This window comes from Notolepis coatsorum (genome assembly GCF_963971535.1).
Source record: "Notolepis coatsorum genome assembly, chromosome: 6".
NCBI classification, from domain to species: Eukaryota; Metazoa; Chordata; class Actinopteri; order Aulopiformes; family Paralepididae; genus Notolepis; species Notolepis coatsorum.
In genome coordinates, this window is record NC_140170.1 from 24,819,090 (window position 1) to 24,832,443 (window position 13,354).

Genomic DNA, 13,354 nt, shown 5'->3' on the forward strand with positions numbered 1-13,354 from the left:
TGCAGCTGGACCCATTGCCCACCGCTGCTGTTGATAACGCTAGCCAAGTTATTATACACACAGATACACAGTGGGCCAGTGACTTTGGTGTAGGGGTGTAACAATGCATCGATCCTAAGGGGGAAATTCAACTGCATCGATTTGAAAATGTTAGAATAGATTATCGCAATTTTAATGTGTACACGTTATGTTATTATTGTCATGTCCGTTACAGCCAACACACCGACATACGCTACTTAGGGCTGGGCGATATGGCCTAAATATGATATCACGATATTTTCTGACCTTTCGGCGATACACGATACACATCACGATGTTTTTCTTTTTTACCCCAAACAATTCATTATGAGGCTTACCAAGACAGTATTTGAGTTTGCAAGCTAACATTAAAGACAAAATAAAATACCCATGCATTTAGCATTTTTATATTAGATTTAGATTATTAGATTATATATTGCATATGAGATATTATATGATTTAGATATGAAATATGATGAATTGAAAATGGGGGACCCTGATGTAAACAAGACTAAAGTCTTTCTCTGGTCTGCATCCCCTTAACAATTGTATGTATTGAGCTGTACTGTACCCATTCTGCAATATGTTAAAGTTTTAAATCAATCAATCAATAAATAGCATTTTAGCATTTTTATGAAACTACTGTATATATGTATGTCTCTAAATGTTTTGATGAATTGAAAATGGAGGACCCTTATGTAAAAAAGCCGAAAGTCTTTTTCTGGTCTTCATCCTCCTGTACTGTATTGTACCCATTCTGCAACCTTTTAATACAGTTTTCATTCATTCATTCTGACGGAAACATAATCATTTTGATTGACAGTCGAGTCTGCCAATGACGTCACACCGCTTGCACCCGCCCTGCTGTTCTTAGCACCAATCGGCAAGCGTTATGACTTCCTGAATGTCCCGTGTGCTGAAGTGAACACTGAACATCAACAAAGCTACTAACGTTAGCTCCCCGCGGCCGTCGAGTAGGAGACCAGTGCTTCACAGGATGCTAAATGAGGCATAATGATTTTACTACAACGAATGTTATAATAAAAGCCTTTCCATACATCTGTCTGATTGAAAACTTTATTAACAGACCGCGGAATGGGCATATCTCAGCACAGGCTGAGATATGAACGAGTAACGTGTGGACAGATTGACGCGACACAATCCTCTTGGGCAAAACATCACGATATCCACGATACGTTGAAAAAGTGTATCGTTAATGAACTGTACCCGATATTTATATAATATCGTCATATCGCCCAGCCCTAACGCTACTGCATCAACGTTATGATTAACAAAGCAAGGCATTCGTTTAGTTGCATTAACGTTATATTACTATTGCTATCGATAAATCTAGGTGTTCTAAAATCTATTGCTATTGGTAAGAGAGACTATAATAAGTTGGTGTCTCGGAAAACGAGAGCCCTGATCGCGGAGTTTCAGGAAGTAAACAAGAAAAATGAGGGCTTCCGATTGGTCATTTGCTTTATTTCCCATGAAACCAGTCACTTCACTCTACTGTGATTGGACCGTTGGCTTGAGTGCAATGTGGGACTTGTAGTTTTTTAACGATCTCGCAGCGGAGGAAAAAAAAGACGAGAGAGGCTATAATCTGTATTCGCACAGCGTGCGCGTAATTGATTTTTACCGTTCGCATACAAATATTTTTAGGGGCCTGCTTATGAACTACACGCCACACGGCGGGCAGCCCTCTAAGTGTCATGCGCCAAAGGTAAAAACAGACCGCCCCTGGCGGGCGGCGGGCTTTAGTTTCGGTCCCTGAAAGCAAGGCATTCGTTTTGTTGCATTAACGTTATATTACTATTGCTATCGATAAATCTAGGTGTTCTAAAATCTATTGCTATTGGTAAGAGAGACTATAATAAGTTGGTGTCTCGGAAAACGAGAGCCCTGATCGCGGAGTTTCAGGAAGTAAACAAGAAAAATGAGAGCTTCCGATTGGTCATTTGCTTTATTTCCCATGAAACCAGTCACTTCACTCTACTGTGATTGGACCGTTGGCTTGAGTGCAATGTGGGACTTGTAGTTTTTTAACGATCTCGCAGCGGAGGAAAAAAAAGACGAGAGAGGCTATAATCTGTATTCGCACAGCGTGCGCGTAATTGATTTTTACCGTTCGCATACAAATATTTTTAGGGGCCTGCTTATGAACTACACGTCTACACGCCACACGGCGGGCAGCCCTCTAAGTGTCATGCGCCAAAGGTAAAAACAGACCGCCCCTGGCGGGCGGCAGGCTTTAGTTTCGGTCCCTGCTGGCGGGGTTTAAATACTCAGGCGAGTCAGGTCTATACAACGATGGCATCGAACAGTAACCCCGCCCGCCCATATCTATGTAACGGTAGGTAATGTGGTACGGACCTCCACGAGCAGTATTTGGAATGGCGATCAGATAATTGGATTATTTCTTTTGCATTACATCAGATACAAGGTAAGAACACTATATATAAATTTGATCGTTGATCTGATATTTATTTCTACCGTGATCACAGCTATCTGTGTGTAAGTGTATGTGCTTATTACCGTTGACTGGGGGGGAGGGGGGGGGGGGGGGAGCACCGCTCTACGGCGGTCATTTCATGTATGCACGACGAGATATAATAATGATAATCTAGCGTTGATTTCAGGATGATTAGATAATCAGCAGAAAAATTACAATGTGATGACTGGATTACAGTAAAATGCCTTTTTCTCGTCTTTTACCTGGAATTACTCAAAAGCACCCAAACCATACTCTATTCAAAACGGTATAAAACGGAAATGTACGGATGAAAAAACAATCTGTTTTGGGCATGTTGACTGGAAGCAACTCACTGACAGTCGACGGCGTTATTAGACCCATAGATATAATATAAGATATATTTGAAGCACTCGCAAATGTCGCAGTCTAAAATAGGGCTGTCTTAAATACTTCGAAGCTTCGTTCGATGGCACAATCTTCACAATCTGAACATAAGTATAAAAAAAAAAAAAAATTAATAATAAAAAATGTTGCCTCCAAAATCTTGCGCCTCCATTCCAATGAAACTAAAGTAAGCGCCGCCTTCCCGCCTCCATTCCAATGAAACGAAAGTAAGCGGCGCCTCTCTACAACAAGCACGTGGAGATTATCTGTGTTGAAAACAACAAGGACATGTGCAGCAGACATGTCGACGAAGAAGCGAAGCAATGCAGTTTGTTATTTAAGACTATGTCGGACAGATTTGTGTTAATTTGTGTTCGAATTAAATCGAAGCTCGGCCCCAAAGCTTCGATTGCCAAAAAAAGCTTCGAAGGTCAGCCCTAGTCTAAAACTATCCATTGAATAAAGACCTGGCGATGAAGGGGGATCAGCGCCCCCTGCTGCTGGTGGTCAATGTGTTAAGGTAGGTTGTTTTATGAAGAGCTCTGTATATAATGCAGTTTGTCAATAGAGGTAGTATGAAGAGCTCTGTATATAATGCAGTTTGTCAATAGAGCTAGTATGAAGAGCTTTGTATATAATGCAGTTTGTCTATAGAGCTAGTATGAAGAGCTTTGTATAAAGCAGTTTGTCAAGAGAGCTAGTATGAAGAGCTCTGTATATAATGCAGTTTGTCAATAGAGGTAGTATGAAGAGCTCTGTATATAATGCAGTTTGTCAATAGAGCTAGTATGAAGAGCTTTGTATATAATGCAGTTTGTCTATAGAGCTAGTATGAAGAGCTTTGTATATAAAGCAGTTTGTCAATAGAGCTAGTATGAAGAGCTCTGTATATAATGCAGTTTGTCAATAGAGCTAGTATGAAGAGCTCTGTATATAATGCAGTTTGTCAATAGAGCTAGTATGAAGAGCTCTGTATATAATGCAGTTTGTCTATAGAGCTAGTATGAAGAGCTCTGTATATAATGCAGTTTGTCAATAGAGCTAGTATGAAGAGCTCTGTATATAATGCAGTTTGTCAATAGAGCTAGTATGAAGAGCTCTGTATATAATGCAGTTTGTCTATAGAGCTAGTATGAAGAGCTCTGTATAATGCAGTTTGTAAATAGAGCTAGTATGAAGAGCTCTGTATATAATGCAGTTTGTCAATAGAGCTAGTATGAAGAGCTCTGTATATAATGCAGTTTGTCAATAGAGCTAGTATGAAGAGCTCTGTATATAATGCACAGTTTGTCTATAGAGCTAGTATGAAGAGCTCTGTATATAATGCAGTTTGTCAATAGAGCTCGTATGAAGAGCTCTGTATATAATGCAGTTTGTCAATAGAGCTCGTATGAAGAGCTCTGTATATAATGCAGTTTGTCAATAGAGCTAGTATGAAGAGCTCTGTATATAATGCAGTTTGTCAATAGAGCTAGTATGAAGAGCTCTGTATATAATGCAGTTTGTCAAGAGAGCTAGTATTAAACTAAAAACACAATAATCCTCTTCCCATTGTGCTGCTAGCTACATGCTAACTGCTCCCTCAGGCCTACTCGCTGCAACAAGGAGGACAGCCATCGTCATCTCATCACGACTTACCTTCCATTCGGGTTGGATTGAGGCCGTCGGCCGCTACCAGGCGATTTAACCCAAGACGACATTGTTGTTGTGTTTGTAACTTCAGTTGGTGATTAAATCCGTCTGTTGTTTATCCGTGAAAACAAACAAACAAACAGACCACACAGCCCCGTAATAACGTCAGTGAAGTGAGCCACCACGGTGTCGCTACATACTGACGGGCTCCTGGCTGCGATAGGGTCCAGCTGCAGCGCCGGAGAATCCTATCCTATTTCCCGTATTGTCCCCCCCCCCCCTTTTTTTTTTTATACAAAATGGCTGCAATTCCCCTTCGTGACGACAGGTGGCAGCAGTGTAGATTAGAACGTTAGCACAGGAAGTCAGACCGTAAGCTGGTTGCCGACAAACTACTTCTTCTGGTTTTTATTGGCGGACTGTAGGGCAAAGTGGGTGTACAAACTGTCGGGCAAAGTGCAGTTGTTACTCTCCGAGCTCACTCTCGGACATGGTTTCTCAGTGTATAATGTATGGTGCTCTCCCTCAACATGCGAGTAGGGTGAGACGACAACACCATTCTTTAGTCCAAATAATACCCTACTTTATACTATATTATTGTCATTCATTTAATGTAAAGTCAGTCTTACATTGGCACTGCTTTAACGTTGCATTTACCCATAATCCATTGCTGTATTAGACCCATGTGCCTGTATAACTTTTGTAAAGTAATGAAGCGCAAATGTAAAGTTAATCAATACACAATGAAACAATATCTTTATCTACATCACATGTCAAAACTACTTTAATAAAACAAGATTTCCGTTTTTCATTTCTACTCATTCATCCAAAACAAGACAGCAATTCTACTTCTGCATGCACCGGGAGAATTGAGCTCATAGCACAGATTTGGAGTTGATAGAATGGACATTGCTGTTCTTAGGAAATGTTGCACATGGTGGAAATAATGGAAATTAACATATCTAACATTAACATTTAGTGTATGTTTAAAGTTGATACATTGAGGCATGGTAGAATTTCACTTTATATTACAGCAGTATCCGTTTTTAACATTACAATTAGTGTCTGACACTATAGACACATGTTAAAAGTCAAAGTCAACTTTGTAATTTTCCAATTTGTGCAAGACATACAGAAAAATTCAATTACGTGCGGGGCGAAATCTCCCGTTTTTTCAAATCCCAATGTTGACAGCTATGGGAGCATTGGGAGGTGCGCTGTTTTAAGTGAGCGTGTGTTATTGGATTGATTGATTGATTGAAAATTTTATTAATGTCCGCCTTGTTTCAAACTGGTGATGCTTAGGCCCTCTTTCGAAGTCGCCTTCTTTCAAAGTCGGTTATGCTTAGAGTTTGGAATCAGGGCTGGGTCTATCGCCCTGCTCTAAAGATAAACTCTAAGCATAACCGACTTCGAAAGAGGGCCAAAGCATAACCAGTTCGAAACAAGGCAGACATTAATAAAATGTTCAATCAATCAATCAATCATTCCAATAACACACGCTCACTTCATTCTTAGATGGCATGCACCTCCGAGTACTTTGAGAAACTTCCGTACTTTCCGCCAATCAGCGCGCTCTCTGTGGCTGCCACAGGCTTGCCCCTTGAGAGGATTCTCCGGCGCTGCAGCTGGACCCTACTCGTGGATCCTGCAGACCTGGAGGAAGGAGGGCAACATGGCCGACCCTACCCAACATGGCCGACCCTACTCAACATGGCCGACCCTACCCAACATGGCCGACCCTACTCAACATGGCCGACCCTACTCAACATGGCCGCTCTTTCTTCTTCTTCTTCTTCTTCTTCTTCTTCTTCTTCTTCTTCTTCTTCTTCTTCTTCTTCTTCTTCTTCTTCTTCTTCTTCTTCTTCTTCTTCTTCTTCTTCTTCTTCTTCTTCTTCTTCTTCTTCTTCTTCTTCTTCTTCTTCTTCTTCTTCTTCTTCTTCTTGTTGATCCAATAATGTTGCATTACCGCCATCTTCTGTCGGACCACTTCATTAACTCCTATCCCACAAACCCCTTTATAAAATTAAAGATTATTAGATTAAAATGTAACAGTATACAATGTATGAGTGATTAAATGTGATATATGAATAATTATAATTAAATAATTATAATTAAATGTGAATAATTATTATTATTATTAAATATAATTATCTTTTATTAAGTTATACTTAGTTCCACCTATAGGCTTGCAGCGGTAGTCAGTGATACCGGTGTCATTCTCAGTGTGCGAACCATAGCATGGTCTTCGGGGGAGCGGGGAGCTCATTATTTTTCTTTCGGCGGGGGGCCCTGACACTGGTAACGTCGAACCGTCCGACTACATGCCAGCTGGACCAGCTACCCTCCCCACTCCTCCAGACCATAGCACCGGACATCCTCCCATTCCTAACTGCAACCATCTCAACTCGGGGGTGGTCCCCACCTCCCTAAAACAAGCCAGAGTCACGCCCCTCATAAAAAAACCAACCCTGAACCCCACCGTCATAGGCAACTATCGTCCTGTCTCTCTTCTCTCCTTCCTTTCTAAAACACTTGAACGTGCTGTATCCAACCAACTTACTGCTTATCTCTTACAGAATGACCTCCTAGACCCCAATCAGTCTGGCTTCCGGACTGGCCACTCCACAGAAACGGCCCTCATTGCGGTCACAGAGGCACTTCACTTAGCAAAAGCGAAAGGCCTCTCCTCTGTCCTGATTCTCCTAGATCTATCTGCAGCCTTCGACACAGTCAACCATCAGACCTCTCCATCACAGTCGAGAATGCAGCTGTGACCGCGTCCCAGACCGCCAAGAACCTTGGTGTTGTCCTCGACGACCAGGTGAACTTCTCTGCTCACATCGCAGCGACAACCAGAACCTGCAGATTCCTCCTGAGCAACGTCAGAAGGATACGCCCCTTCCTGACAAAAGAAGCCACCCAACTCCTCGTCCAATCAACAGTCATCTCCCGCCTCGACTACTGCAACGCACTGCTAGCTGGCCTCCCGGCCACTGCCACCAAGCCTCTTCAACTCATTCAAAACGCAGCGGCCGGCCTGATCTCAAACCTACCGAAGTCGGCCCATGTCACCCCACTTCTTACGGACCTGCACTGGCTCCCCATTGCTGCACGTATCCGCTTCAAGGCCCTCGACCTAGCATACCGTGCAGCAAAGGGAACCGCTCCCGCCTACCTCCGGTCAATGGGCTCTAACTACACACCCTCAAGACCCCTACGCTCTGCATCGTCTGGCCGCCTCAGACCTACTCCTATCCAAGCTCCCGGAGGGTCATCAAAGAGAAGCCGCCTATTCTCAGTCCTTGCCCCACAATGGTGGAATGAACAGTTAGGACAGCCGAATCCCGTCCAATCTTTCGCCATCGACTAAAGACTCACTTCTTCAACCATTATCTGAAATGATAAAAAAAATAAAAAATCTAACCGTGACTAACCTTACTGTCATGCACTTGTCCTAATAAACTAACCTACACTGTAACACTTTGATAAACATTGTTACTCAGCTGAATAGAGTTGTACCCTTCTTGCTGTCTTGTCGTACAGAACTTGTAAGTCGCTTTGGATAAAAGCGTCAGCTAAATGACTAAATGTAAATGTAAATGTAAATTAATGGTAATTGCAAGAATAGCATGCATGTTGCCATATTACGGTGTGAATTAGTGCGCAAATCATTAATCATACATCAAAATAGCCTAATTGTATTATTATACACGATGATGATACAGAAAATTACAGAAAAATGAGAAATGCATGGCAAAAATTGCATTTATTTTCCGTAATTTAGAGACCCCCCAAAAATTCACAAATCATGTTTTCAGGGGAGCTGATGTCTGATCTAGGGGAGCCAATGGCTCACCGAGCTGCCCCATGGTTCGCACCCTGGTCATTCTGTGTTCAGGCATCCACTGAGTAAAGTAATTGCCTACCGTGCCACCAGTGTATGCTTTTTAAGTTTCAGTTTCACTTCTAGAGTAGATTTAACTTCACGTGAAGCAGAGAAAGAAGACTCTAGAGAAGAGATGACATGTTACACAACAATGGCAGAGGATGTATCAATATTTTGGATTTAAAGGAGCTCAGCAAAAGTATGTTCTTTTTATTTTTTCTCAGATCAGCTGTGAGTGAAAGTCGCCCGGAAGAAAGTGTGTGTGTGTGTGTGTGTGTGTGTGTGTGTGTGTGTGTGTGTGTGTGTGTGTGTGTGTGTGTGTGTGTGTGTGTGTGTGTGTGTGTGTGTGTGTGTGTGTGTGTGTGTGTGTGTGTGTGTGTGTGTGTGTGTGTGTGTGTGTGTGTGTGTGTGTGTGTGTGTGTGTTATTTGGCGAACAAGAAAATTATGAACATTTTCAGTAATGACCCTGCTGTGTTACAAACATATATTTTGGGAAGGGGTGAATTTGGAGTTTTGAATAAAATTCTGCATGCAAAAAAAGTTGCTTTCCGTTAGTGGTTAACGTACAGTTGCATTTGTTCGGTACACAGCGCATACTGAACCAAAGGTCCAGTACTGAAACGGTTCGGTACGGATACGTTACACCACTAATATATACAGATATAATATACAGGTACGTGAACAGGTATATATGCAGATATATACAACAGTTGTAGATACATATACAATATATACAGTATACAGTATACTATATAGGCTGAGGTATGTTTCTCCCTGTGATGTTCTCTGCTGCCTTGAAGATCTTTTAAAATGTTACATCTTCAATTACCATTTCTCTCCGCTCCTCTTATCATTATGCTCCTTTCTCTTTGGTTCCTACAATTATTAATGTGTTCCACATAGGGCTGACCCCTATTAGTCGATTAGTCGACTAATCGGTCGAAAGGAGCCGTAGTCGACTGCCAACCTCTTAGTCGAATACAACAAAAAAGAAAAACTATAAAAAAATATATATATAGGGCGGAGCCAGGCGTTCATGGGGTGAGACGTGTTTCACGGGAGCTCCCTATTATTGTGCGAAAAACACTGTCACCCCACTAGTCTTTATTTTATTTTTATTTCTTATTGATCTTTTTGTTGAGTGGTGGAACATCTACCACTTTCATCGACCTTTTTCGACTTTTTGCGATGTCGAAGCCGGGAACCAGAGCCAACAACGCTTCAGCCGACAAAATGGCACCGGGCCCGTCCTCGCTTTCGCCTGAGACAAGCGAAATTCTCTCGGTCGTGACCAAACTCCATGCGGACTTTGAGGTACGCTTCGCCGAGGCGCAGTCGAAAGCGCAGGTGGAGCTTTTTGATGCCTTTCGTCGGGCAATGTCGGAGGAGATCGGGCTGGCGGTGGGCCCGTTGAAAGAAAAGATGGAGTCACTGCACGCTGCCACCACAGCTAACGCTAACGAAGTAGCCTCGCTAACGGCTGAGGCCTCTCAACAAGGCGAGAGGGTAGCGGGTATGGAGAGCTCCCTGCTGGCTGCGCAAGCTGACGTCGCCAAACTGCAGTCGGTAATTGTGGAGTTGCAGTCCAGGGAGAGACGATACAACATCAGGATTGTCGGTGTACCGGAGGGCGGTGAGGGAGGACGTCTCTCGGAGAACATGCCGGAGCTGCTGCAGAGGATACTGGGGAAGGATGTCCTTCCCGATCCGCCCTTGTGTGAGTCGGCCTACAGAGCGGGCAAGACCAGTCCTGGTGTGGGCAAGGAGCCGAGGCCCATCATTGTCAAGCTAAACAGGCTACAACAGAGAGAACTCATCATGCGGTCGGCCCGGGCCAGAAGGGGGGATCTGGGTTTTGACAATCACAAAGTGGCCATTTTCGAGGACTTCACGCCGGAGGTTCAGGCACAGAGGGGCGAATACAAACTGGTCATGACCAAGCTTTGGAAACTGGGCTTGAGGCCTACACTATTCGCCCCCGCAAGATTGTCTGTGCTTTGTAAGGGCGATGACCGTCGCTCATTTTGGTCGTTGGCCAAAGCGCAGGAATATCTCGGGGGGTTGGCCGAGACGGTGGCCTGATAGCTTTGTCGGGTGAGTAATTTAGCGTTGTGGACCTAAATACATTGTTAGGGCGGACTACACACAATTGCTTGTTATCAGGCCCAGACAGGCTAACTACCAGCTGCCCATCCGAGCTCTATGGAGGCTAACGAGCTAACTGAACATTGTACATGACAGATTCTAGCGTGCTAGCCGGATTCGTCACTAGCTTGCGTGCTGGCCTCGGGCTGGCTAGCGGGCTGCATCTATTGTCTGCGCCGTGACATTCGAGACCCGTTAATGGTTACGTATTTTGGTTGCTGTTGCTGTTCAAAGTGACATTGGTTTGTACAATTCAAGAGTGATCGGGTCCTTAACTAACTTCTTGTATGCTTTTATTTTTATATCCAGGTTGTTTTGAGCTTTGGGATCCAATAGTAGAAGCCAAGGTCGGTTGAATATGCATATACAATATATGTTAACAGGTTGGGTCGGGTATGGCTTGCACTTTATGGCTATATGGTTATATGGCTTGCACTTTAGCCATAACCCTCTTTTCCTTTTTTTTCTTATTGTCGCTGTTTTTATGTCATCTGTATGCGCGATTTAAATGTGATCCGATTCTACCTTGGACTAACTGCTGATATGCCTTAATTTTGTTTTGAATTTTCCGTGATCCATTTATGCTATAACGTTGCGACATTAATATGCAGACTCCAAGGTAGATGGTTACAGGGTTGATGTTGATAACAGGCTGGGTCAGGTTTAGCTTTGCTTGCACTTTAGTCATAACCCTCTTTTTCCTTTTCCTATTATTGTCGCTGTTTTAATGGCATTGAATGAGCAATTTAACTGTGATTCGATCCTACCTTAGACTAACTGCTGATATGCTTTGATTTTGTTTTGAATTTTCCTTTATCCATTTATACTATAACGTTGCAACATTAATATGCAGACTACGAGGTAGATGGTTACAGGGTTGATGTTGAGTAATTATATAATAATGGCTAATTTTTCCATTATAGTTGTCATGTTAGGGCCAAGGTTCACGTTGGCTCTCGAACGAATATACATAAAATAGGTGATAACAGGCTGGGTCAGGTTTAGCTTTGCTTGCACTTTAGCCATAACCCTCTTTTTCCTTTTCCTATTATTGTCGCTGTTTTAATGGCATTTGAATGAGCAATTTAACTGTGATTCGATCCTACCTTGGACTAACTGCTGATATGCTTTGATTTTGTTTTGAATTTTCCTTTATCCATTTTTATGCTATAACGTTGCGACATTGATACAGACTCGGAAGAGGATGGTTACAGGGTTGATGTTGAGTTGTTATATAATAGTGGCTATTTCTTCCATTATAGTTGCCTCATGTTAGGGCCAAGGCTCACCAAGGTGGTTTTCGACCGATATCTATATCTTTATTGAATTGAATTTTAATTTGTGTTTATTGGACTAGTGGGGGTTTAATTAGGGGTTTATCTAGAGGGGGATCGGAGTGGAGAACGTCTTATTGGATCCATGACTCCAGTGGGTAATGAGAGGAAGATGACCATCCTTAATGGATGGGGCATAGGGAGGGGATTGGAGAGTGGGTATAGGGGTATTAATAATAGGACGGGTGGGTTAGTGTTTAGAGTAGAAGGAGGGGGGGTTGTAACTGGGGTGGTATTGTTCTGTGTTTTATGTACTGTTGTCTTATATGTGTGTGATTGTTCCTCCTCTGAACTCCTGAGATTGACCGTCTGGGCCCGCCTGGATCAGCGCCTCTGTACTCAGCCTGGCTGCACTGGTATGTTCTCTACGCATTTAGACAAACTCGACCATGGCTAAATTGAATATTTTAATTTGGAACGCAGGAGGTCTTAATGCCCCACACAAGCGTGCCAGTGTCCTTTGGTTATTGAAGAGAAGAAATATTGACATTGCTCTCCTTAGTGAGACGCATTTATTGGTGGGTGATGTGTCAAGGCTAGCAAATCGACAATATCACATTATCTCCTCATCCTCAGCCGATGATAAGACGAAAGGAGTCGTCATAGTTACAAGACGTAACCTTGATATCAAAGTCCTGAATGTGTGGTCGGACACGGAGGGAAGGATTACTATAGCAAAAGTTGAGTTCTCTCATAGGAAGATGGCAATAATAGCATTGTATGCTCCTAACACATTTGATTCAGCGTTCTATAATACAATCACGAAGAATATGTTGGAACTTAATGGATACGCTCTCATTGTGGGTGGCGATTTTAATGCGTGCTGGGATGCGGAGATGGATAGGTCCGGGCCCTCTGAAACGAGCGACCAAAAACGGGCCTCTAAGGCCCTCAGGATGTGGGCCCAGGACACGGGGCTAACAGACCTTTGGCGCTTATCCAACCCCACCCTCAAAGATTACTCTCACCTGTCAGCCAGACACAAAAGCTTCTCTCGAATTGACTATGCATTCGCGTCCCCTAATATGTTTGATAGTTTCGATGTCTCATTGGTTCCCTTGGCTCTCTCAGACCACAAGGGGATTTTCCTTACGGCAACCTTTGGCAGGCTCTCCGCAAGAGCTCCTAGATGGCGTTTTAATTCGACCTTGCTAAAGAACGATGACTTCTGTTCTGAGTTCAGGAGTAAACTAGCTGAATTTTTGCAGATCAACGTTGGCACAGTAGAAAACCCTAGGGTCCTGTGGAACGCATTGAAAGGATTTATCAGGGGTCATGTCACACTATTTGCCTCCAATTTGCGAAAATCCCGGTCAAAAAAGCTAGAAGGACTGGAATCATTATATGCGGACCTATACGCATCCTTGCAAACTAACTATAGTGAACGACTAAACACACAACGTAAGATAGTCAAAAAAGAAATAAACTCCATACTTAAACAACAGTCTGAGTTCTTGATACATAGGACAAGA

At 43.0% G+C, this 13,354-nt stretch overlaps 1 protein-coding gene across 1 annotated transcript in view; it reads right to left on the reverse strand.

The window, feature by feature from the left end:
* Window positions 1-4,690, reverse strand: part of LOC311229971 (nuclear receptor coactivator 5) — a 75,172-nt gene extending 70,482 nt beyond the window's left edge. Inside the window, exon 1 of the mRNA XM_084316079.1 lies at window positions 4,520-4,690. Coding sequence (XP_084172205.1) covers window positions 4,520-4,581 — 62 coding nt within the window. The 5' untranslated portion in view covers window positions 4,582-4,690. The remainder of the gene's footprint in view (window positions 1-4,519) is intronic.
* Window positions 4,691-13,354: the final 8,664 nt, after the last annotated feature.